The sequence below is a fragment of the Zalophus californianus genome, chromosome 10, assembly GCF_009762305.2.
Source record: "Zalophus californianus isolate mZalCal1 chromosome 10, mZalCal1.pri.v2, whole genome shotgun sequence".
NCBI lineage: Eukaryota > Metazoa > Chordata > Mammalia > Carnivora > Otariidae > Zalophus > Zalophus californianus.
In genome coordinates, this window is record NC_045604.1 from 31,822,915 (window position 1) to 31,850,188 (window position 27,274).

Consider the following 27,274-nt stretch of genomic DNA (forward strand, 5'->3'; position numbering starts at 1 on the left):
AGTTCTTCTATTTACTAGTAATGATGGTTATCTTCTCTAAGTGTCAAATTTAGCCCCAGAATCCTTTTAAACAGTAAATAAGGTAATGTATATAAAACATCTAACATTGTTTTTAAGAACGCCTTACAATAACTCCATGTAGCAGAGATTACTAGTTGTGCTCCTGTATCTGTTGAGAGACTGAATTTACAGACAATGCCCAGATCATATAAAAACAGAACTTTGATCCACAACCTTCAGCAACCTGACCAGAAAACCAAACTTTTGTCCATAACAAACAACCCAGGACGCCAGCCCACTATGTCTGGTGTGCAGGAAGCCAGATTGCTGTCTCTAGCGACAATCTAAGAAGCTAAGCAATAACTCTGTAGCAGTCAGCCCCAAATGCCCAGGACTTGATGAATATCTGACAGCTTCCCTAATTTCTGTCCCTGCTTCCAACTTAGGACCAATCAGAAAAAGCCAGGTGAGATGCCCCACTTCTAAGTAGCTCATGTAAAGCTTCTTTGTGCCAACAGCCTCTAATCAGGTCATACCTAAAGGCTTATTTTTCCCATTATAAAGATTTCCTATTCCTCTGCCTGCCTGTGAATCTCTGTCAAAATGTTAATGACAATGCTTGACTCCCTTGCTATAGCAAGCTCAGAGTAAAGAGCCTTGCTTTTCTCATTTAGTTGGTCTTCACTGATTTCCACCCTGTTCAACATGTTTTCCTGAATATCAGAAGTTCAGCTGGCACATGACCAGCCAAATGAAGACTATATATTCCAGCCTCCCTTGCAGCTACACATGTTCATAAGACTAAATTCTGGCCAAAGTGATGAAGCTAAGAATGTTGTGTGGCAGTATCCAGGAACGTGCCTCAAGATACAGCCACCAAGTGCCCTGTGTCCCTTCCTGCCTCAGAGAGGTGACTTGATCAACTGCAAATAGGCTTGGTTTCTGAGAATTTGATAGATCAGAGCTGCCATATCAGCTCCAGAATTTTATGTAACAGAGAAATATAATTAATAACAATAATAATACATCAGTAGCTTCCATTTGTATAGCCTTATTATGTATGAGACAGGTCTTAGGTCTTAATAAATGTCAAATAATTAATCATTTACAACAATCCTATGAAGTAGGTTCTATTATTATTTTGTTTTTGAGAAACTGTCATACACAGAAGTAACGTGCCTAAGGACAAGCAGTTTTTAGAACACTCTAATTTGGGGGTTTCTATAACTTGTAGCTGAACTGAAACCCAATTAATATGCTGTTGGAAAAGAAAGTTAAATAAACTTTAAAGTGGTTGAATTAGCGTTTGATGTGCAAGGTCTGAATGCAAAGCCCATTTTATTCTTTGATGAATCCCTCCCAGGAACAGGTCAGGATTCTCTAGAATCTCCTTCTGTCCCCCTCTGCCTGATGTCCAGAGATACAGGATCAAGGGTGGTCTGCTCAGAAAAATCAAGTTGCAAAATTTGAACTTCAGCTTATAGAAGACAAATCTGTTGGTCTATTTCCAAGTTGGTTTCAGAGTGTCCACACATCTCAGCTGAGCAGAGTGAGCTTTACCAGGTAAACCAGCTTCATAATAATAATTATCACTACTATCTATCATTCATTACATATTTACCATATTTTAAAGCATTTCACCGAGGTCTTTAAAATATCTAATATACCCGTATGTTTGAAGAGCAATTCTATCAGAAAAAAATAAATACTTAGTTTAAAAAAAGCAAAACAAAACCTTACCTTTATCATTCTGGACAGATCACCAGCATCAGCTAATTCCAAAACTATGTTAAGTTCATTATCTTCAATGAATGATGCATAATATTTAATTACATTTGGATGATTGAGTTGCTGATGGAAAAACACACACACACACACACACACACACACACACAAAAACAGACACCAGAAAGTTTTCTTATTGTAAATTCCCAGGAATCACTTATAGTTTCTTAACTTAAAAATAAACTTAGTTACTGCGTTTCATTTTTAAGTTACAGAAATCTTAACATGACAGTGTATTCTTCTTTAGTGAATTTTAAAACAAGTATTGAAATACCAGATACCAATTAATTTTATTTTAATACTCTCTATTAGAAAGAGAGTAAATTACACACTTAAAATTTTTTAAAGTATGTATTGCTATGTCCAATAAATATATTAACATAAATGACTGGCAGAATTACAGCACCAATTGCTAAAAATTATATCCTTCAAAATGGGAACTGTCATTAAGGGCACTCAATGGTAAATAAAGTATTCCTTTTACTCCTATTTTGAAGTTGGCCTGATCTTCATATAACTGCAGCCAGTGGTTTAAAAACAAAACAAAATAAAAGGACATCTAATATATTCTATCTAAACATAGTTTTTACATCAAATATTATAAAACATACTGAGTTTACCTATGGGGTTGATGCGTTAAGTGATCCTAAGAAAAATTTCACCTTATAGAAATATATGCATCAGTCTCTACACACTGACAATCCTTTTGTACAATTTGCTTTCTGTTCAATCTTTAAACAAGTTAACATAAGACAAATAGTTTCTCAAAGAAAATTATTCAAGAATTCTCCCAGAGGGTATATACATGATTTTCTTCTTTTCTTTCTACTTACAGGTTTTTCTTCCACATCTTCTATGATAATATATTATTTCTCTAATAACTATTTATATATATTTTTAAAGCAGTTACTTCATGGCCCAGAAAATAACTACAACTAACAGAACAGACGGAAAGTATGGTTCACTTTGATCTTACTCTTATCTTTTTTGATAAATTGGATTCATTTTAGGCACAAAAATGTATGGCATATAAAACATCTAAGTCTTATCTAACGGTTAAAAATATAACATAAGCTACAGCACTCCTCAAAGGAAATTTTACTAGAATAAAAGCAGTGCAGAGATAACTGAAATTTCAGTCATATTCTTTGAGTGGATGAAAAACTGAAAAGCTAATTCTGACATACTCTTTACATCAGACTTTCTAAATCTGGAAAAAATATACAGAAATATTGTAAAAAGCATGTGCCCATTTAGATCAGTCCACATTCTCAATATATTACATCTTGAGATAACACTAATATTCATTTATGTTACTTAAGCTTTAGAATATGTCTAATTGGGACAGTCAAGAAAAAATTTCTTCAATGTTCTTTGCCAATTTTATCTGTCTCCTAGTTTGAAAGGCAGGGGAGGGGAGCTAACCCTACCAAATGATCTGATTAAATTATTTTACAATGAATTCAAAAAATAACTACATTCTTCCATATACTGAGATACATATTTGTATAATGTTGCTTAAAACCAGTGTGACATATGTTTTAAAAATCTTTTTGCTTGTAAGTGTAATATTTTCATAGATCACTTTTATCAACACGCTCATCTATATTCAAAATAGTCAACAGTTCATTTATTTACCTTAAGGAGATCTATTTCTTTGATACAATCAGCACGTGCTTTGGCATCCATTAAATCAAATATCTAAAAAGAGAATCCAGAATTATTTAATAAAATAATAATCTATGGTTCAAGACACCATGTAAATGCATTATAATAGTTTACATATAGTTATACACATACTAAGAAATTTTCTTCTCAATTAGCTTTTTAGGAGCTGTGAAGAACTATAGGTATTTTATCTCATGTTACCTCTCGAGTTTACATTTTTCCTTCCAAAGGCAGTCAGTATTAAAAATGAGAAAAGAGGGACTCTGGGTGGCTCAGTAAGTTAAATGTCTGCCTTCAGCTCAGGTCATGATCTAGGGGTCCTGGGATTGAGCCCTGGGTTGGGCTCCCTGCTCAGTGAGGAGCCTGCTTCTCCCTCTCCCTCTGCCCCTACCCCTACTCCTGCTTTTTCTCTCTCAAATAAATAAAATCTTTTTAAAAAATGAGAAAAGAGAACTGCTAGATATTTCAAGTCTTAGGTTCAAATGAAACAGAATGGATACTGCGGTCATAATATAATAAAATGAGAGCTAATATATATTTAACAATTAATATGTGCTAAACATATTGCATTAACTACCTCATTTAATTGTTATTTAATCCTTAAGAAGACAACATTAGTATTCCCATTTTACAGATGAGACAAAGCAGGTTTAGAAAGCTTAAGAAACTGACAAAATTTCACACAGCTAATTAATGGAGCAGCCAGAATTCACTCTCAGAGTTATCCAACTATAGCCCAAGCTCTGAACCATTATCTATACAATCAAATCATGTCTAAAAGGTCTAATGTACACCTTGACAGGGATGATAGCTGACTTCAAGGAGATAAAAACTGGTTCTTTGGACAAAGGAGAGAGAGAATCTCACCCTTATTAAGGATAAAACACAGATACACATACAACATATAAAGATACAGTCTTAGCTGTGGAATTAAAATTTCATAAGGGAGGGGGGGTAATTAGGAAAAAAATACCTAAAAAGGTTCCTTAGGGTGATAATGAAGAAAAAGGTTGAGAAATATTGGTCTAATGTGAAAAATATTTAAAAAAAGATAATGTAATCAAAAGGATATTTAGGGTGTCTCTGAAAACAACTCAATGTATAGAAAATAAACAATAAATAAAAAATCAATATGCTAAATATCATAGAAAATATCTAGATAAGTCACTACTATGAGCTGATTAAAACCCTAGTCACAGAACAAAACAACTTTAATGACATTTATAGTCATCAATTGACCAAGTCTTCCTGATTCAGACAGCCAATATGTTCCAGGAAAAGTAGCTGTGTAACTTGAAAGGAGGGCATGACCCAAGTCTTTTTGACTCAAGAAGAAATTACTGAACACCCACCAGAGGGTGTAGCCTCTTTACATACAGATGTTGCTATAATCTTCCCCATATTCTTATAAAGTAGGTAGTACTGGCTCCAATTTAGAATGAGGGCTCAGGCTCAGAGAAGCTAAGCATATGCTTATGGTCATAAAATTAGTTAAGTGACAGAACAAGGACTTGGATCCAGATCATTCTAGCTCCAGAGTCTGCATTTTCTTCAATGTCCCAGGCTGTAGTGAAGTCTAACACATATACAACTAGCTAATAAGTACTAAGATACATGTATGTGCAAAGTGTAGTATGAGAAACCTAAAGAAGGAATCACCGTGTGAGGAGTAGGTAAAGCTGAACTTTGAAGAAATTGTAAAATTCTTCTAGCCAGAAACAACAGATACCTAAGGCATAAAAGGAAATACAGAATATGGAGATATAATTACAATGTGTGATATGCAACTTTTGCTCAATAACATTCTTAATATCCAAATATAGATGTAGTTCTAATCTTCCCCTTATTAAAAAAATAAGAGTATAAATAAAAGTTTTAAAAATTTTAAAAATAAAAAAAATCCACAAACTCACTTCCTTAAAGAATTTTAGCTTTAAAAAAAAGAATTTTAGCATTTGCTCACTCCCTTCCATTTCTTGTACAAATGTATGTGTGTCAGAAAGTGAAAATAGCAGCAGGGTACAATATGGTATATGCGTTTTCACCTAACACTACAGCAAAATACTCCTCCTATTTCTATGCAATCTTCAACTTTATTTTATTTATTTATTTTTCTAATGAAAATTTTGAGTATCATTTATGTTTTTCAAGTTTTAATGTGAAACAGCTGAGAACTGCATAATGTTAAGAAAAAAATACAGAATACTATCCTATTTAATGGGCTTAAAAAAAAAAGACTGATTGATTTATTTGAGAGACAGAGTACATGGGTGTGTGCGAAAGGGGGGAGGGGCAGAAGGCGAGAGAATCTCAAGCAGACTCCCAGCTGAACATGGAACCTGATGCAGGGCTCAATCCCAAGACCCCGAGATCACCACCTAAGCCAAAACCAAGAGTTGGACCCACACTCGACTAAGCCACCCAGGCACCCTTCCCTTTACTGGTTTACAAAGAGAGTGAGATAAACAAGGTGGCATCAAATTTCCTCCCACTTCATTCAAATACTAGAAAAGGAAATGTGTGTGCTAGTACATGTATTAAGAGTGTGGCTTCACTTTTCCCCATTAGTAGTACTTCTAACCAATTTGACCATAATCAACTTGCATTGACTACTATGATTTCAGAACCAAATGAGAAAGTGAGAAAGGAAGGAAGGAAGGAAGGAAGGAAGGAAGGAAGGAAGGAAGGAAGGAAGGAAGGAAGGAAGAAGGAAGGAAGAAGGAAGGAAAGAAGGAAAGAAGGGAGGAAGGCAGGGAAAGAAAGAAAGAAAGAGAGAGAGAGAGAAGAAAGAAAGAAAGAAAGAAAGAAAGAAAGAAAGAAAGAAAGAAAGAAAGAAAGAGAGAGAGAGAGAGAGAGAGAGAGAGAGAGAGAGAGAAAGAAAGAAAGAAAGAAAGAAAGAAAGAGAAAGAAAGAAAGAAAGAAAGAAAGAAAGAAAGAAAGAAGAAAGAAAGAAAGAAAGAAAGAAAGAAAGAAAGAAAGAAAGAAAGAAAGAAAGAAAGAAAGAAAAGAAAAGAAAAGAAAAGAAAAGAAAAGAAAAAAGAAAAGAAAAGAAAAGAAAAGAAAAGAAAGAAAGAAAGAGCAGGCTATGAGCGACAAATAACTATCACAAAGGTTACATAAAATATCTACTAAGAAATTTTTTGCAAACAGCAAGCCCTCATATATATATCAAACTTTGGTACTATGTTAGCTACAAATGGATACTAATTGTAGGGGTGAAAAAAAGAACAGCAATGACTAGCATTAAAGCACAAACAGTGTAACACTATCTACTGAAGGAAAAACCTCATATAAACACAAACCTCTTCAAGAGCATCAGTTTTATTCTATACGGAGATGATTAACATAAATGTTAATCACGTTCATGTTCTTGCTTTCTTTTATTCATAAAACCACGCTGTCAACTTGTTACTCGATTTTGTTATAGATACAAGTAAGAAAACAAGTTTGCATGCTGTGAGATGCAGAATGCAGACTGGAACACAGGACACAAACACACATTCTAGTAAGTACTGCTGTACAAAGTGATGTGAGAACCTCGACGACGAGGTGCAGTATGGCTGACAGGGATTAGATATGCAGGCTTTATAGATGCAGGAAAGTATAATACACTTCAGAAAGATTTCTTATAGAAATAAGTAAAATCAAAAGATCATTACTTTAAAGGAGTAAGTCTTACACCTAGCAATTTCATACAGAAAAGCCACTCATTCCTCAAATTGCCAAATGATGCTGGAAAAATTGACATTACTAATGTAATATGTTAAATAATAACAACTGTTAATGTAAACAAAATTTTGAGCTTGATATTACAGTTATGAAATACACACACACACTCAATTTATGCTTAAAAATCAAAGTGGCAAGAGAAATAACGGATTCCCTCTAACTCATGAATGTTGATGCCATTCTCAGGACCTACTAGTCACAATGGACTTGAGATAATTCAAAGAAATGCAGGGAAGTACAAAATTTTAAGTGTCTTTTACCTTGAAGGAATTCCTGAAAACTTTTTAAGAAGAAAAAGAAAGGATAATTCTGGTACTAGTGACTAAAATGAAGAAAATCACAAACTTGGACACGTATAAATTTAATCTCCCAATAATCAATGTCTCTATGATGGGAAAAATATTTAAAAAGCAAAAGCTAGTGAATGAGATGAGAAAAAGATGTGTACAAGAGCTCTAGGAAACCCTAACTAGACACAAAATACTAAGATAGAAGTGTGCTCCATATTCCCGGGTGCCCAGGTGGCTCAGTTGGTTAAGCGTCTGCCTTCAGCTCAGGTCATGATCCCAGAGTCCTGGGACCAAGCCCTGCATTAGGCTCCTTGTTCAGCAGGGAGTCAGCTTCTGCTTCTCCCTCTGTTCCCTATGCTCATACTCTCACTCTTTTGCTCATGCTTTCTCTCTCGAATAAATAAATAAAATATTTAAAAAAAAAAATCTAACTCAAGTAATTTAGTATTACAAATTAACTTTTATTTTTAACTGAATTCTCAATAATAGCAAAATCTCTCCTTTGTTACTGAGAGATAAGTACTGTTGGCACATTTGAGGCAAAACTAAATTCTGAACCAAATACATTTATAAATACATTTAATTTGGAATTCAGCAGTATCTTATCTTTTTTTCTTAGCCAGCAAGTTAAGACAAAATAAAAACTGGATCTGTAGATTAAATCATTCCCAGACACAGATTCAAGACTGATTTCATGAGCAAGAAAAGACAACACATAAGGAAAAAAAAAAAAATGGGATTTTGTAAAAACATTTTTCTTAGAATATTTACAAGCTTATCTTCAGAAGGCATCTTTCTGGGTTCTACCAAAGTTTCTTTGGGTTTTTAAACTTACTGTATACTTGGTAAGAGCAAAGTTAATAACAGAATTTAGGCAAGTGTTGGCTAATAAGTTCTTGGTACTTTCTGAATCATTTTAAAAGTTTTCTTTTGTCATCTCTAAATTCTTCCAAAAAATTACTCATGACTAATGAAACTGAAAGGATATCTTTAAGAGGAAAAAGAGGACTTTAAGTAACTTAATAGAAATGTCCTTGAAAAGGCATAGGTCAGTCTGTTAGAAGAAAAAAACACTTAAAATGTAGCAATGATAGTACTTAAAAATGTATACTAGAAAGTTTGAAATGAAAATCTTAAACAAATTATCTCCTGGGCGTCCCCAACTTTATAGAACCTGAATAAATGAACTGAGCAACCTGTCCCTAAATTGAGTCCCTGTATTCCATGTGACAAACCTCAGTCCCCCCTGGATTATGCCATTCTTCATCCCAGTGTTCTTGCCCCTCTTGACCCGGTGCCCAAATGATGCTTCCATCCCTTTATTCCAACTGACCAATGCCTGGAGAGATGGTCCCGTAACCATTGTTGGAGTGAGGGGAGAAGAGCTTTAAGAAATGTTTTTGCTATCAGCCTGCAAATTTCTGGTTCTCCTACTTGCTGACTGGTAGGCAGACTTTCCCTTACAGAGCCTCTCTCTTTTATTTGAAGGGATAGAGGATGAGTGAGGGGGGTGGAAAATCCATAGCAGAAGGGCTGTGATATCTTCTAGATATAAATCACAATCACTGAACAAGTTACGTCCAAATAACTAAAGTCTCTACCACCAGCACTTCTACTGACTAAATCCAGAGGCACTCTAAAGGGTGGAAAGATTGGGCTGGGGTGGGCTGGGGGGCAAAACTTAAGCAAGGTGAGTACAGGAAAGTTCTACATGAGTGCCAGAAACCTTGCTCCCTTTACAACGCCAAGGCCTGCAATCTAGCTTCTGTCCGCCTTCCTCTCAATACATCATGTTTGAACTGCAAATGAAAAGACAGGCCTCGATTTCTTTCTTGTGGATTCCTTAAGGTCCTGGCAAATGATGGTATGGAGCACAGGTATCAGTGTGTGGCACTCATTATTCTTTGACTTTTAAAAAACTTTTGTTTCCAAGGAAATGCCTTTTAACTCAACAGGCTAGAGGTAATCCGACTTCAAGTACATCAGGGAGCCCTGTTCAACAGGCTTCCCTGTAATTAAAAAAAAGAAAAAAGAAAAAAAAATCTCTAAAAATTATCACAGGAAATGCACTTTCATTCAGATTTTATGAGCGCTTAAAGCTCAGCAAAGCCTAGTCAGGGCTTCTACCGATTAAGAAGCCACCCTACAGAGGTATATTGGAAGCTGTGGGTGAGAATGCAGCTAGAGAGAAGCAAAAGATCCAAAATTAAAACTGTGAGACATAACCCAAAAAGAGTAAGGGAAGAGGAGTGATTCAAGGGGATGGAAAAGAGAAGCGATTGAAGGCAACAGAAGAGGGGTACCAGAGAGGGAGGAGAATCAAGCACATGGAATCCCAGAGAACACAACAGGCAAGTCTTAAGAAGCTGCAGGCACGTGCTGAAGCAATAGGTTGTATAGTGGTGTCAGTGAGAAAGTCAGATGATGACATCACAAGCAGAGATGGGAGGCTGATGTGGGAGAAACGGGCAAATGGTGAAAATGTCTCAAAGGAAAACAGAAAAGGAATACTCCTTCCAGAGCACAGGTAGAGTTAAGAGAAGAAGAATCAGAACAGTTATGTGATCGTGAAAACACAATGGACACAAAGACTGTTTCTGTCAAAGAGGAGATGGCCTTCTCTATTGAATGTGAATGCATTCGGGAGAGGCTGAGGCTTCAAGGTAGTAGTTTTTAACTCCCACTGTGGACATTATAACCACGTATCTGCTGATATGGGGTTCTTCTTATACTGTGGTTAAAATATATGCAAGTGAGAAGTGTAAGAGAGTGCACGTCCAAGCAAACTACAACAAGAACTCCAAGACATAGCCTGAATCCTTCTGTGCTATTGGACACGGAACAATATTACGTTTGAATACAGAAATGAAGAAATACACAGTGGAGATTAACCATGACTGGGGATTAGCAACACAGGGAGAGATTATAAAGTAGAGGCATCTGCATTGCTCAAATCGCTGACAAAGGTCCAACAAAGTGAAAAAATTCTGAAATCAGACCTTAAATAAGAGGTCTAGAGAATATGGAATAATGTGTGCCTGGTAATCAAGATGAGGTCAAAGAACAAGTTTCACTAGAAAGAGGAAATAGGAGGAAAAAAAAGAAAGAAAGAAAGAGGGAATAGGAGAGAATTGGGAATTTAATCAGAGAGGGAATTTTGAGAGTTTGAGGTAGAATCAGTAAAGTGTAGGGGATGTCCCAATGATGGACTGAGACAGTTGACTCAGTACCATGGAGTGAGGCATGTGAGAAACTATGAGGCCTGGTCTCAAGAGAGTCAACATGGTACCAAGCAATGGGCAGAGGAAAAATGAGAACAAGGGGCTAAAAACATTAAAAAAGAAAGAAAGAAAAACTACTTTAGACAGGCAGACAATGGACCAAGATGGGAAGAAAGCATTTAACTTGATGACACTAGTTTCAAAGATGAGGAATGACAGATGGTTGAGTGTAGAATGTGGTCTGAAGTGGTAGGGAAAGCAAGCCCTAATGAAGATGATTCCACTGTATCGTAAGTCAGGAAAGAGAAGCATGTGACATTGGAGAGGGTTGTGAGGAAAGAGTAAATGTCAAAGGAAAAGCAAGACTCATTGAAAGAACAAGAACTAAAGAACTATTTGTGGAAAAAAGGTCAAACGTACCAGCTCTTAAAACCTGCCCCCTATGTGAAAGCTATCATATGACTCTATTTGCTTTTATACGTTCTTTTAGCTTTAATGTTTACAAAGTTTTAGAAATCTCTTATTTTGTAATTTTTGTTTATATTGACAATAATATTATTTATTTAAAAGCTAAACATTTTTCAATGAATAATGTTTGGTCTTATTACTGCTGTGTACTGAAGAGGGTGAATCCATGTTCTACACAACAGTCTGTGCAGTCTTTAAAAAATATATCAGACTTTATCATCACCTGCTTAAGCTCCTCCAATAGCTATTCATTACCCTTAGAACAACATATAACATATAAATAGTATATAGACCTCTCTTCATGGCCTACAAGCAAAACTCTCAAATTCTGGTTCCTGCCACTCTCTGTAACCCCATGTTACTTCTCTTCCTCACTCCATTTATGGGGGTCACAACAATGTGTTTTTAGTATATTCTAGGTCAATCCTATTGTTCAAGGCTGTTTTCTATACCTGTTCTTCCTGCTGTTCAGACGGGTGACTCCTTTTCCTCCACTTCAGCTTAAATTTCACATCTGCAGAGAAGTCTTTGCTATTTTTAAATAATCTATCTAAAAAGTCCTCCCCCCCAACCTAATCTGTCTCTCCTGTCACATGATAGTCACTTCCTTCTTGGCTATAATTATTGGACTTATTGTCTATCCCCCCCACCAAAAATGTTGAACTCAATTGTTGTATCTCAGTGTCCAGTACACTGTCTGCCACACAGTAGGTCCTCAGTAAATATTAAATGAGCATATCAAAAATCTTCAACAGCATAAATAAAAAGTTACTTCAACTATATCTATTCACTGAGCTAGGCCACTAGAAGAGTTCACCATTTAAAATTTTTAAGATAAACCCATACAAACAAAACGTATTAGCATAATAATAACCCTGAGGCACCATAAGATGCTAAAGAAAAAAACAATGTGAAACATCAAAAAAGGAAAATGGACTAAATTATTTCATCGATGTCCTTTGTCTCATTTAAATATTTTAATGTTGATAACCCATTTATGCCATGTGTGGTAATTCATTATAACCCTAAAATGTTGTTAACTTTTAAAATGTCCTATTCTCTAGACCTTCAATAAAACTAAAAATTTTCGCTATTTCTTATATGCCTAAGAAATACCGAAAATAAAATTCAAGTACAACAAATAAAATTAAGAAGCTTTCATTTCAAAGATAAAAGCCTGTGTCTCTTCAACAAACTAACATCAATTACTAAATTATTCTCCAATTAAAAAAATATATATATAATGTATAGATTATTATTACAAGTGCTTCCTACTATTCATTTGTCCAAATAACTATTGGAAGGTCTAAGGAAAGGAAATCTATAGAGATTAAATAATGAAGCTGATAAAAACTGCAGGATAAATTCAGTAATCACAGTGAACACTAAAATAGAGACTGGATATACAGTTGTAGAGATTATGAATGTATTCTAATCTGTATGCATTATGGAAGAAGCTATCATTGCTCACAAATTTCTAAATGCATGCAATCTCAATTTCTAATACAGGAATACATGCAGAATCTAGAAACTAAAATCAACATATGTAAAAAAAAGCAAGTTAAACTCAATATACTTTAAAAAGTGATTTTCTTGATGAATGTTTTATTATAATAATCAAATATAAGTAAAGGAATAAACATCAAAGAATATTTGTCCCTTCAGAAAGTTGTTTTGAGATAACCTGTGTATCAAAAGGGTGAATTTGAACAAAATACATTATCACCTTATCTTTGTTAGTACTATACAAAAGTACTTTCCATTCCAATAAATGTCTCTGATAATGAATGTCCCATAGGAAAACAGTATTATCTGGAAATATAACTTAAGACTAGGCAAAGAAAACTAAGGATCAAAATATTTCACCTTCTATCAGAAAATGAGGGTAACAAAGATCAAAGAACTGAGACACAGTGACACCCAAAACTCATATTATAGTACCATGTCATAAGACTGATAAAATAAAAATCAATTACATAGCTAATTACATAGCTCTAATCAATGAACTAAGCATAAGAAAATAGCGATTACATGTACCAGATCAAAACAATTCTTTGACAGTCTTCCAACACAAAGAACTGAGCTTCTGAGACCCATATCACATCCTTTGTGAAGACATCCCAATCTCCCTCTCACCCACGTTCCTGGAGACTGCTCTCATTCCAGTGCCTATCTTGTGATTTCAGACGTGTCTCTGTTGCACTTGTAGTGGAATCCCATGAGTCCTGTTACTTGTTTACCTTAGTATTCCCAAAGCCTTCCACACTGACCACTGAACATAAGGTGATCCATATTATTAACACGAGGTGGAATGAGTAAATGAGCAGTAAGAAGGGAAGCGTCAAAGAAGGGCAGCAGGGAGAGACAGAAGCAAAAGTGGTTCAGGGGATTTCAAAAATGTCACATCAGTTAAGAAACCATCTTAATTTTGGAAAACGAATCATGATGAGATGTGGGTACATTTTCAAAAAGATTGGTTAATGTTGCTATATACTGTAGGCTCTCAGATCTCTTTATGAGATCATGCATTCAGGACACACACTCTTTTTTCCACACACAGCTAACAGGCAAACCTATAGGAAAGTCACTAGAGCTTAGGACACTGTTGTTTTTTTTTTTTTTTTTTTAAAGGTCTTGAAAAAGTGAAACTTGATGGTGTGGGACAAAGTCAAGAAATGCCTTGAAAACTAAGCTGAGGAATCTGGATGGTAATTCTAAGGTATCTCTTTAATGATATGTAAGCAGACAAATGAACTGTAAAAGCAGCACTTCAACCGATGAACCCAAGCACAGTATTCAGGAAAGATTCCAGAAGAGCCGGGAACAGTAATACAGATCTTCAGACAAGAAACAAGATGCATGAATATATGTTAAGAAAAAAAAAAAAAAAAAGAAGATAGCAGGAGGGGAAGAATGAAGGGGACTAAGTCGGAGGGGGAGACGAACCATGAGAGAGGATGGACTCTGAAAAACAAACTGAGGGTTCCAGAGGGGAGGGGGTGGGAGGGATGGGGTGGCTGGGTGATAGACATTGGGGAAGGTATGTGCTATGGTGAGCACTGTGAATTGTGAAAGACTGATCAATCACAGACCTGTATCTCTGAAACAAATAATACGTTATATATTAAAAAAAAAAAAAAAGCAGTAGGAAGGGAAAAATGAAGGGGGGGGAATAGAAGGGGGAGACAAACCATGAGAGACTATGGACTCTGAGAAACAAACTGAGGGTTCCAGAGGGGAGGGGGGTGGGGGGATGGGTTAGCCTGGTGATGGGTATTAAAGAGGGCACGTTCTGCGTGGAGCACTGGGTGTTATGCACAAACAATGAATCATGGAACACTACATCAAAAACTAATGATGTAATGTATGGTGATTAATATAACAATAAAAATCTAAAGAAAAAAAATAAGTGCCTATAAAAAAAAAAGAAACAAGATGCATGAGGAAATCCAGTATTTGATTCTTTATGAATTTTTTGAAGAAGGGCTAAGGTTCTTCAGAAAGGAAGACAGTCTGGTTAACAATATTTTTAAACGTTTTCATTTTAAGCTACAGAGTTTTTTTTAAGGAAGAAGCACAGGATTTATTGTTCAGCACAAGTGTAATACATCACAAAAATCAGTAACATATCTGAAATGCAAACACATTCTCCTCACAAAGGTTTAAGGCACCATTCCCTAATTAAATAAGCTATGAATATCTTTATAACAGCATCTCTCTTTTCTATAAAGAAGCTACGTTTAAACTGGAAGATGCCACAATATTAACGGTTTATAAAGCAGAGAAGAACGGTCTAATTCATGAGGACAAACTGACTCCACACAGCAGGAGACGGTTATCTGAGGCTTACCACGGTGCAAAATGGGAGCAGTTAGAAGGGCATCTAATACTGAATGGAAATAGGATTGCCCAAATTAACTCATGTCCTTTCAAATTTCCAATCAAAAGGAAGAAAAACTCAGATGGTGTGGAGCCCTGTCTCTTTCTCTACACTCAGAATCAGTTGTAAGGTGGAGAAGGAAGCTGAGAAGCCTGGAGACCTCCAAGTAATTTCTCAATCCATCTATCCTCTGGCATTCGCCACCTGTGGCCAATAAGCAGCTGACTTCTTTCTGGTCCATTCTGTGAGCTTGGTTTGTAATTTTACTTTTAAAAGAATGAATTTTGAAGATTATTACTCTACTTGAGGATCCATAGTGAATCCTTACTTTCCTATTCTTCAAATTCCTGTTCCTGGTTTCAGTGCTCTCCAGAATCTGGTCTCACATTGAGAGCCTGGCCTATGTTCCGATTCCATCAAAGGCTCAAACTGACATCTCCATTCTGTAAACTCCTATTTAAATCAGGAATCCATGCCACAAGGCTTAACATTTAATTGTTCTACAAAGACTCTTTTTCCTCTCAAATGCAGGAATAATATGACTAGCTTCCTTTTTATTCCCTTCAGTGCCTAGTAATGCAGAGGAGAAATTTCATAAATACATTTTAAAAATGGAGCAGAGTTCTTTTGTAAGGGAATCATCCTTCCAAAAGTCATCTGCTTCATGAACATTAATATCTGCATTCTATATTACATTTTCTCAAGCTGTAAGTGGCATATTAAACGAGAGAAGACTGCTACTCTTATATGCTGCTGGTGAGAAAGTCAACCGGTGCAACTATGGAAAATAACTTGCTATTAAACTTGTCGAACCAACCATGCACATCCCCTGTGGCTCATCATTTCCATTCTTAGGCCCAGACAAAAGAGAAATGCTTACATGTCACATAAGATGCTTGCAAGACACGTAAGACTAGCACAGCAATACCGCTTATAATAGTAAACAACTTATAAACAATCCAAACAGCAAGCAACATGTAACAAGAGCAACTGAATACGATACAGCAGTGGAAAGGTTAATACACAGCCACATCCACCATCACGTGATGACACTGATGTAAAGTTCCAAAATGCAAAGGAAACAATATATTTAGAAATTTACACAGATGTGGGGAAAACTATAAAGAAAAGCAAAGGAATGTTAAACACAGAATTTTAGACATGGCTACCTCTGAGGCAAGGTAGTGGTAGATATAAATCAAAAATTTTTTTAATGTTTTATTTCTTAAGCTGGGGGGTGGACATGAGGCCATAACGTCTTTTCTTTTATAAACATTTAATATTTCCTTAAAAAGGTAAGTGAAAACTGTCCATCTCTGTAATGGCTATTGCAAGTTCACTGATCCTTTGAGAAGTCACAAAAAAAAAAAAAAATTGAGGGAACTTTGGTCTCATAGGTCACTACAGAGAAATGATATCAGGGTTACAGAGTAAAATAGGAAGTCTGTGGGCAGGTGTGAACAATAACTACCTTATCTGAAAAACGGGAAGCAAAACTGTGTGATGTCAAACATACTCTGAGACAGAAAAACAAGTACTTTCTAGACCAGGGGGCAAGTGAAATTAGACTTTCTAGACTCACCAGGGCAAATGAAACTTTCAGGGCTGTTGCAAGTACACTGCAGGGTAGCTCAGTGGGACTAGTCCACTAGGGTTAGGGTAGGACTTGGTAAGAGGAGCTAGAATAAGATAAATGAATCTGAGGGAAACAAAAGTCAGGATTGGAGAGCAAAGCTGATTCTAGAATGATACAAAAACAAGATGGAAATTTCAAATAGGTCATCAATCCTCTGATTTAATCAATCGACTTCATTCTTTTTTTAATTTTCCAATAAATAAAATTAACTTCATTGTTCCTTCATTTATTGCCAGTGTGGTTCTCCACATTAATTTAATAACCCATCCTAACCTTGACTGCCACTTACTAACTCTAGGCAATACATTTTGTAAAGTCTATTTTCCTATTGTGAGACCTATAGCTGAAGCTGAGAGTTACCTGTCTAGTGAGGAGCAAGTGGTGAGAACTCAAATCTGCCTGTTAGAGTTGTAAACGCTTTTCTAGGATCATTCCAGTCACTACTAAATCTGGGTGAACAAAACCAGCGAAATTTTTAAAGCCTAGAAGTAATATTAAAATTAAAAACTAATTTCCACTGTGTACTACACTCAATTCAAGCTTTTAAAGTATAATTTTTATTCCTTTCTATTATTTCTTTCTTTCTAATTTTTATTCATTCTCAACTTAAGACTGTCATTATCTAATCATTCAGGACATACTTTCCTCTATTATTCATATGGTATAATTTTACATTGATTTACATAATTAAAATCATCTTACCTGCACTTTTTTTAAAGCTACTGGTACTCCATCCAAGAGACAGGCTGCTCTATAAACTTCACTAAATTGCCCGCGACCAATTTTCTTTTCTATTCGAAAGTTGGCTAATGTATTATAGCCCATATCCGGTCGTAAAGCCTTCTGTAATTAAAAAAGTCAAAATAAGTTTTCAATCACACAATATTCACACAATCATTGATTGTTTTCACATAAGTAGGTGATACCTATGGTAAGCCTGCAGACATCTATTCTATTTAACAAATATCATATTGAGCCATTCATGCTAGGCACTGTTCTATACACTGGGAATAGAGTAGCAAACTAAACAGATGATAATCCCTACCCTCAAAAGAAAAATTCTGGCAGGGAAGAAAAATAACAAACAGGGTAAACATGAAAAATATATATACAGTATGTGAGCTAGGAAGGGCTAAAAATAAAATAAATCAAGGAAGAAGGACATGAAATGTCAGGGAATGAGGAAGACTTTGAAATTTTAGATAGGAACTCTATAAAATTATCTTCATAGAACATAAACTTTTCCCACTCAATCTAGTACTCCTTTGATATTTGTTTTCTTTTTCAAAGAATCTTTAACTTGAAATAGAATGTGTGTACACACACACACACACACACACACACAGTCCAACCTGCCAACTAATGTATGAAAATCTTCTGAACTTCTTGAGAGTTATTTAACTTCTACAAAGAACATTTCCAGTGGCAGGGAATATACTACCACATCGTTATTTTTTTTTTAAGGCCTTATTTTTTTAGAGCAGTGCTGGGTTCCAGCAAAACTGTGAGGAAGCCCTTGCCCCATATATGCATGGCTTGTCCCATCCCCCACCATAATGGTACTTTTGTTACAATTCATGAACCTACACTGACTGACACATCATTATCACCCAAAGTTCCTCGCTTTACATTAGGGTTCACCCTTGGTGTTGTACATTCTATGGCTTTGGACAAATGTATAATGACATATATCCATCATTATAGGATCATACAGTGTATATTCAGGGCCCTAAAATCCTCTCTGCATCTCCTATTCATCCCTCCCTCCCCAAGTTAACACCCCCACACACACCTTCCGGGCAGCAACTGATCCTTTTTTACAGTCTCCATAGCTTTGCTTTTTCCAGAATGTCATATAGTGGAAGTCATTCAGTCTGTGGCCTTTTCAGATTAGCTTCTTTCACTTAGTACATAATTATATTTTTTTAATTTAAAAGATTTTATTTATTTGACAGAGAGAGATCCCACAAGCAGGGGGAGCAGCAGGCAGAGGGAGAAGCAGGCTCCCCGCTGAGGAAGAAGCCCGATGTGGGACTCAATCCCAGGACCCTGGGATCATGACCTGAGCCGAAGGCAGACGCTTAACGGACTGAGCCACCCAGGCACCCCCATAATTACATTTTTAAACAATATTTTGCTGTTACCCATGAAAAAAAAGTCACCTTTTTTAACTAACACTTTTTAGTACTTACTGTGTACTAGCTGCTAGGACAATAGAGATGAACCAGAAATGTTTTCTGCTCTGAAAGAGCTTACCCAAGTATATGGAAGAGGCTCTTAACTGCTATGAGAGAATTAATTACAGGGTATTGGGAAGGGAGCACAATTGTCATTCCTATTTTGAGACAAAGCCCAACTCCTTATACATTTTATCCATTTACTAGTCCTTTTGTTTATTTGTTTATTCACGGACTCTTTCAGTCATTAAGTCAGTCACAGGGTAAACATTAACTGAATATCCACTACAGTCAGCCACTGTCTGTTGCTGAAGTTACAACACGTACCCAACAAACACTGCCTTTCAGGCTCCTCAGGACACTCATGATCTATGCCAGCACCTCCACCTATATAACAACCTATAACAAAAGAGTCTAGTTATCAAATGCCCTTATATCTTCCCTTTTTTGGCTAAATAGGCATAGGCTTTTCGAGGTCCCTGGATTATTGGTAAGGACATGCTTCCAAGTCTTCATCATTCTCTTCACATCCTTCTGGACCTTCTCTATTCTCTGAGCCATCTTGGAGTACACATGACATTCTTGTGGGGTCTGACTAGTGCACCCTCTAATGAGAATGAACATTAAATGCCTATTAATGCAATCAAAGACAGCACTAGTTGGTAAACACACTAAATTGAACTTGAACTCTTAGTCCTTCAAATAAACTCTGTTAAGACTGACGACCCCATGACTTATGCAGAAGGCTATTTTGACATAGGGGTAGTACTTTCCATCAACCCCAATACTTTCAATATTGTTGATTTTACTACATCTATCATGCTAGCAAAAACTCTAAAATCCTGCTGAAGTTTCACTGTAATTCAAATACAATGTTTTACAAAAAGAGAAAAAAAGTAGCAATGATTTCTGTTGCTGTACACTGATTTTCTTTCTTCTGGAAGTCCAAATTATTGTCAAGAAAAATACCATTCTTCCTTTAATACATGCAAAATAACCAGAATACAAGAAATTTCACAAATTCATTTCATAAATATAACACAATAACTGGTATAACAGAATAACAGCAGCAACTACCTTCTATAATAATAGTAGGTTCCATTTTCGTATCTACAACTTAACAATTCCCATATATTAGGACTTTATATGCCATCTAATTCAATTCTCATGACAATCCTATACATGTCATCAAACCAAACCTATGTCTAGTTGATTCCCAAGTATAGTCTTTGCTACCCTACCATGCTTACTAAACAAAATCATCTACAATATGATCCAATATTATGGGATCCTACATGATGATTCATAAATATTTTCAATTTCAGATCTTTTGATTTTAAAAAGCAGAAATAAAAACATGTTAAGAATGAAAACAAAAATATACACCATAATAAGAAAAATTAAATTATCAAATACAGGGAGACAACCAGACATGCTGTTCATTTATAAGATTTCTTTTTGTAGTCACTGAGATTAATTTGTAATTAAGTGCCACTGTGACAACACGGTACCTATTTAAGAAAGGAAACTTAAAGTACCACTTCTTAGATATAGTCAATAGATAGTAGCAACTTTTCTTAGTTTTTTAACAGTAAATAAAAGTTTAATTTAAAGAGGAGAGTTTTTTTTTAACTGCTATGCTTTCCTAAGAAATTTTTTCTTTAAATATTGACACACTAGGATAGTCTGCAACATCAAAGAAAGAACTCCTTCTTCTGCTATATATGTACATACCATTTTTTCTCCTGATGACAACTTGCCAATCTCAACAGTAAAATACAACTTCATCATTAGGAACACTATCATACAATCCATATACTTTAAATTTGACTGGGAATTCCATCTTCTGTCTACACAATAACTGACAAATATTAGCGTGAACTGCTAAGACAGTGTGACAACCGCATGCTGAGAGCAAAGTCTCACTAATGTGTTTTGGCATGCAGGTTTGTAATCACACATTTACATATGCAATGACCTACATTTGCATGTCAGATCACACACTGTCTTGGTTTATTAAGACTGGGCACCTCCCTGTGCTTGGCGGCCAGAGTGGCGAGAGAGGGCCAGAGGGCGGTGTTTTCTGGCAGTTGAGGGATGAACTGCCACCAAGGATTAGGTTGATATGGCCTGAGCATTAGACACTTCATTAGACGTAATCTGTTTAACAGTGGGCAGTGTATGTAAACTTCACAGCCCATTTGCGGCACCTTTTTCCCCCTATGGCCTTTCTTCAAAGGGCAGTGTGGGTGAGTGACAGCTTGTCTCATCTGCTCCCATGTCCTGTCACCCAGTGTAGACATGGAGAGCTGACATGAGGAGCATAGCTGCACATCTCCAACTACTCCTGGGTCTCTTTGCCACACTGCAATTTGTATAAAAATAAGCTTGTAGAGTAGGAGATCTCCTTTAGGAGATCATCAGACAGGTAATACATATACTTCAGTAATGATTCTATTATATTGTATTCAATGCCATACCTCATTTTCATGAATTATATCCTATTGTAGGTAGCACTGTATTAGGTGCTTTAAATAAAAAGATGAATCAAATGAGTGCCCACTCAAGTAAAGAACTATTTTTAGGAAAGAGCTATATTCTCTTTTTTGAATGATGTCCAGTTCCCCATATTTTTTTTTTTTAGCTTAGCATTTGAGTTATATTGGGAATAAATAACCCAGCAAAATAATGAGATTCAAATCAGTATGAAATATGGACCAAATAAAATCAGTTAAATTGCTTTTTCCCTGGTTGCAATTTGGTGTATAAACTGCATCTGTCTCCTACAATCCCTTAATGACCAGGATATTTTTCTGAGCTGCACAAAATGGCTTTTGGATTTGATATGAGTCACTTAAAGGATCTTCAATTTTTATAAAAACAAAAAAACCTCCTCTGTTTCTTCCACTGAAATAAAGATAATAATCCCTTCCCTAAGACACAGGGCCAAGTCATTTTTATACCGAGCCTGGGCCTCATCCACCAGCCAAACCAAGTGTTCCCCAAGTGCACCGTGAGCTTTGGCCTCTCCATGCAAAGCATGTGCTTGTCCCCACGCCTTCTAAATAACTTTGCTCTTCACACCTGGCAAACCACAACTCATCTTTGAGATTCCACTGCCAGCCTTCTAAGGAATCATCTTTGGCTTGTGGGCAGCTTGACCGGCTCATGCCTCTGTGCTTCTGTAGCGACTGACAGCAGGCATTCAAGTCTATACACAGCTGTGCAAACTCAGGCACTGAGCTAGGCTCTGGATCTCACTGGATTTAATTATTTGTTTATACATATATGTATATGTATAAATACATATATGTATTTTTCCCTTCACATAATTGAGTTTCTCAAAGGCAGAAACCAAGTTTTATCTTTGTATCCAGATGCCATGAAGGCAGTCTGACGTGAACTAGATAATAACTATTTACTAAATAAGTGAATGTAACTGAAAGAACTTGATGTAAAAGGCTTTAAATACTTACTGCATGATTATAACTATTGAGAGGCTCTGAGTAGAATCAGTTAGAGAAGCAGTACAGCGCAGTGCAAAAAAACTTCTGTCCCACAAAGCAAGACAATTGTCTCTGCCTCTTACAGTTTCCCAACAGGTGAACTAGAGAATTCCCCTACTCCTCACTATTAAAGGACACTTCGGTAATAATCCACAGTCTGGGTTAGAGTGATATGGGAAGCACTAAACACTGTGTTTCAAATCAATCTTGCCCCAAAGCCTGACTAGGCATGGTATTACAAAAGAATCCACGGAGTTCCCAAATAGCCCCTTAGAGAAGGCAGAGGTTCTGTTGTTAATCAGTAAGACCTGGGCTCAAATCCCAGCTCTGATGCTCGGTATCTTTTTGAGCTGGCAAGCTACCCAAACCTTGTTTCCTACTTCTGTAAAATAGGGGTAAGCCTACCCAAAGAATTGTGTCTGAGTGAGATTATGATTATGAAGTACCTAGGACAGAGCCAAGCACAGAGCACGTACCCAGTATCAGAGAAGACTTTCCGTTCCCCAAGAGTGCCAGCAGGGACAAGGTTCTACCAACTCACTCTCGTAACAGGGCTCCTGTGTTTGAAAAGCCTCCTTTAATGTCCTCTTGTTTGTCTCTATCTGTTGCTAGACTTCCCAATGCCAAGAGCACACTTACTAGGAGTTCTCAGTTATCACTCAACCCTGGGCTCTGCCTTCCAACTGGGATACCTCATTTATCATGTGGATTATCTGCCTGATTCGCAAATGAAGCTAGCCTAACCCCTTGGGTATGAGGCTACTTGGGTAACGATACAGTGGATCTAACTACAGTTATTCTGCCACTGTCCTTTTAATAATTTTTGAGAGGAGGGCATTTAGTACAAAAAACCACCATGTTTGCAATTTGGTTATCTGGTTAGAACATGCTTAAAATGAAGTTTAAAACTGCAGGCACAGTAAAGAGGAGACTAACTGGTTCAAAGCCCATAAACCCTAGGAGTTTGAAACTGCCTGGCTTCATGACAAAACTGAGAAAGGGCATGGCTAATTCAGTACACAGCATCTTCTAGAATTACTGAAATAAAGACTACATACCCCACAGAAGTATTTTCAAACAGATTAATTTTTGGAAGAAGTTTTAAAAGATAACTAATTAACATGGATAACATAAGTATAAGCCTATGTAAGTTGTTTCTCAATGTTACTTTATCTCATAACTATTAACCATAAGACACCTGTAACTCTTGACTTAAAGGGCATAATTAAAACTGTTCTTGGAAGCATTTTTTTACATTTTTGTGGTAAATTATGTTTAGCCTCATAACATTCATGAATCTATACTAACAGGTTATATTATAAAAGTATTCTGAAATATCAAAACATAAAATAAGTATTCAGAATTATAGATAACAACTAAGAAATCAAATCCTAGAGTGAAACAAGCTTTATATAACACCTTAAATGTTCTGGGTTCTTACTAATGCATCTCTTGTTGATCTGAATGCACTCTAATCATGTAATACCAGATCTTGCTAACTAATTGGGATTAACTTCTACATGTCAGTCTGTGTTTACTGCTTCCTTCATATAAAACTTTCCTTTTTAAAATAAAATTCATTCTGTTGTGCCAGTGGTTCTTATTCTCACAGGTGCAGACTCTTTAAAAGATGATTTCCTAGGACTAAATTAATTTCTTTAATTTGCTTTAAATTTGAAGGGAAGGACACTTAATGAGCAATAAGATCATTCAGGATAACATTATGATGACAATTCTCTCTCGGGAAATTAGAAGAGTCAGAGCATGGACTCAATGAACTCCCCAGGGAGAAAATTATATCCTGATAATTCCTAGTGGTATTGTTATCAATGATCTAATATACAAGCGAGTATTAATTACAATATTTAACATCATTAATAAGGTTTTCATTGTTATTGCAAATTTATCTCTTACTGGTGGTTTTCATATTACCAATTATGCAAGTTAAATTGCTTTATATTATATATTGATGTTACTGGATTTCGCCAAAATTTAAAAGTAACAACTCCAAAATGCCCTTCAATTTTACTTAGCAATAAAGTTCATGCTCTGGTCTCAAAAATGATACTCCTCATCACCAAATTACTCAAAACTAGAAGAGTCTTTTAACAATATTTAACACAGCTCTGTCAAATATTATTTTCTACACACTTCCTATAAACCTCACTGGAAACCAGAAAAAAACAGAACAACAACACAAAAAAACACCACATGTGCCAGCAAAGTCTAATGATCCATGCTTTTTCATGTTTGAACAATTATCTCCCTAAAATTTCTTGAACTATTTCAAAGGTAACCAATTCCTAAAGATACTAAGTGTTGGAGATTTGCACCAGTTTGAGCAATATGCCATTAATCATTACAACTGGCTTTTTATCAAAGGAGAGAAATTCATTATAGCAAAAGAAAAATGAGTGACCAAATATAACTAATTAACTAGTTAAACATTTTTAAGACCCTAGTATTTGTATCATTTAATCATCATTAGTTATACTATGTAACATAATAATTACTATATCTAAATTATGTAACCAAAAATACTATCTTTCCCACCTTATCATGAGCAGAATAGTTGATCAATGACAAAGATACTCCCACTCTTCCCATGAGCACCACCAGCTATACCTTGAAAAATTAAATATGGCAAGGAAAAGTCTCTGAGAGAACACAGAGATAGAAACAGGGAGAAATCGAGGGAAGAGGCTTTCTAAAGTTTATTCATTTATTCCACAAGTATTAACAGAGGAGGGGATATAAACAAATGAATACATAATACAAAAACAAAAAAAAAGAAACTAAACATATACATGATAGTTCTAATATTTATTCCACATACTTAAGTACCATGCAGAGAAATATATAATGGAAAATGAGCAGATGGTTATTTTAGATTGGGTAATTCAGGGATGACCTTACAATTTACATTGTAATTAAAAGATCACAAGGAAAGGAAGCAGCAGAAAGAAGAGCTGGAGAAAATGCCTCAAGAATGATGGTGTGAAAAGTACAGTGTGGCTGTCAAGGGGGACAATGGTAAGGAACGAGGCTCAAGAGGTAAGTAAGCACTGACAAAATTACAGAGCGCTCTGATGGCTAGAGTAAGGAGTTTGAGGTTTACCCAGGAAGCACTGTGCTCTGATCTACTATACCTGTTACAAAGGTAACTCTCAGTGCTGTGTGGAAAAGGAACTAGGAAGGAGGATGAGTAAAGCTAGAGTGGAAGCTGGGGGTCTGGACATAGGTAATGGACTTGACCTGGGAATTACAGTGAGATATGACAGCAGCTGGAATCAGGATATGATCTTGACATAGTCAAAGGAACTGCTGATGAACTGAATATGAGAAGTGAGGAATAGAGAGAAATCAAGGATAAATCATAGATTTTTGGCTTGAGCACACAGACGGATCTTGATGCCATTTACTGGTATAAACAAGGTGAAAACAGAGGCAGTTTGGGCAGAACATAGGCAATAAAAATGTAATAAAGATTATAACATGCTATATAAACAATCAGTGGGCAGAGAAATCTGTGGACCGAGTAATTACTGGCAGAAAGTTGTCACTATCATAGTCACAGTGGACATGGTCATCATCACCATCAACTAATGAGTGCTATGTGCTAAGCACCATACTGAAAGAAAGCTCCCTATCAACTCTATGGAGTAAAAAATATTATTCTTCTCATTCATTGATAACTAAGTTTTATAGATGTTAAATAACTTGCTCTCCATCACATAGCTAGAAAGTGGGAGATGCAAGAATTCATCCTAGACAATGTCTTCAGAGCTCATGTTCTCAACCACCACACTACACAGCCAGTCCTTCTGTTTCCTTCTAGCAACTCTACAGATAAATGCTGGTGTGTTCCACAGGGTCCTATCCTTGGCCTTCTCTTCTCACTTTACTCATTCACTCTGGGCAATTTAATTCACTGTTCAATCTCACCCATTTATTGGTTCTGGAAGTTAATGTGAGTTGATTCCAGGTATCCCCCACACCCTCTACTGGACACCCTATCATACCTCTTCTAGAAACTCCTCCTCCAGCCCCTTGTTCTGCCTTGATCTACATCCCCTTGATCTATACCTAATGAGATCCAGTCAAGAAAGAAAAAGAAAAGATGCGTAATTAAATTTATCCTACATAAATGTGCCTGATAAAAGAGGTCCTCATCAAAATTTCTAAATGTAAGAAATATTTGCTCTACGAATACTTAGTGAGAAAGTTGTTTGAAACATAACCATAGTCACATGAAAAAGTCATAATATTTACATAATAATGATATAAAGGAAGACAAAATATAAAGATATCCTAAATGTAATGACAATTTTTTAAAATTTTGATTCCAGTGTACTTAACATACAATGTTCTATTCATTTCAGATGTACAAAACAGTGATTCAACAATTCCATATATTACTCAGTGCTCATCAAGGTAAGTTACTCTTAACCCCCTTTACCTATTTCACCCATCCCCCCACACTCTTCCCCTCTGATAACCATCTGTTTTTGTTATCTATAGTTAAGAGTCTGTTTTTTCGTTTGTCTTCCCCCCCCCACCTTTGTTTCTTAAAAACCATATATGATTGAAATCCTATGGTATTTGTTTTTCTCTGACTTATTTCACGGAGCATTAAACTTCCTAAATCCATCCATATTGTTGCAAATAGCAGGATATCATTCCTTTTTATCACTGAATAATATTCCATTGTACATATAAACCACCTCTTCTTTATCCATTCATCTACCAATGGGCACTTAGGTTGCTTCCACAATTTGGTTATTGTAAATAATGCCACAATAAACATAGGGGTGCATGACTCCCATTAAATTAGTGTTTTTGTATCCTCTGGGTAAATACACCAGTTTGCATTCCCACCAACAGTGCAAGAGGGTTCCTATTTCTCCACGCTCT

At 36.0% G+C, this 27,274-nt stretch overlaps 1 protein-coding gene across 3 annotated transcripts in view; it reads right to left on the reverse strand.

The window, feature by feature from the left end:
- NEK7 (NIMA related kinase 7) overlaps nt 1–27,274 on the reverse strand; it is a 164,653-nt gene that overhangs the window by 57,453 nt on the left and 79,926 nt on the right. For 2 of the 3 annotated variants that reach the window (XM_027610102.2, XM_027610103.2), the window contains 3 exons: nt 17,380–17,520; nt 3,424–3,486; nt 1,741–1,851 (listed from right to left, as the gene is read on the reverse strand). In XM_027610102.2, the coding sequence (XP_027465903.1) occupies nt 1,741–1,851; nt 3,424–3,486; nt 17,380–17,520 (315 nt within the window). The remainder of the gene's footprint in view (nt 1–1,740; nt 1,852–3,423; nt 3,487–17,379; nt 17,521–27,274) is intronic. The other variant, XM_027610104.2, reaches the window with a different exon arrangement.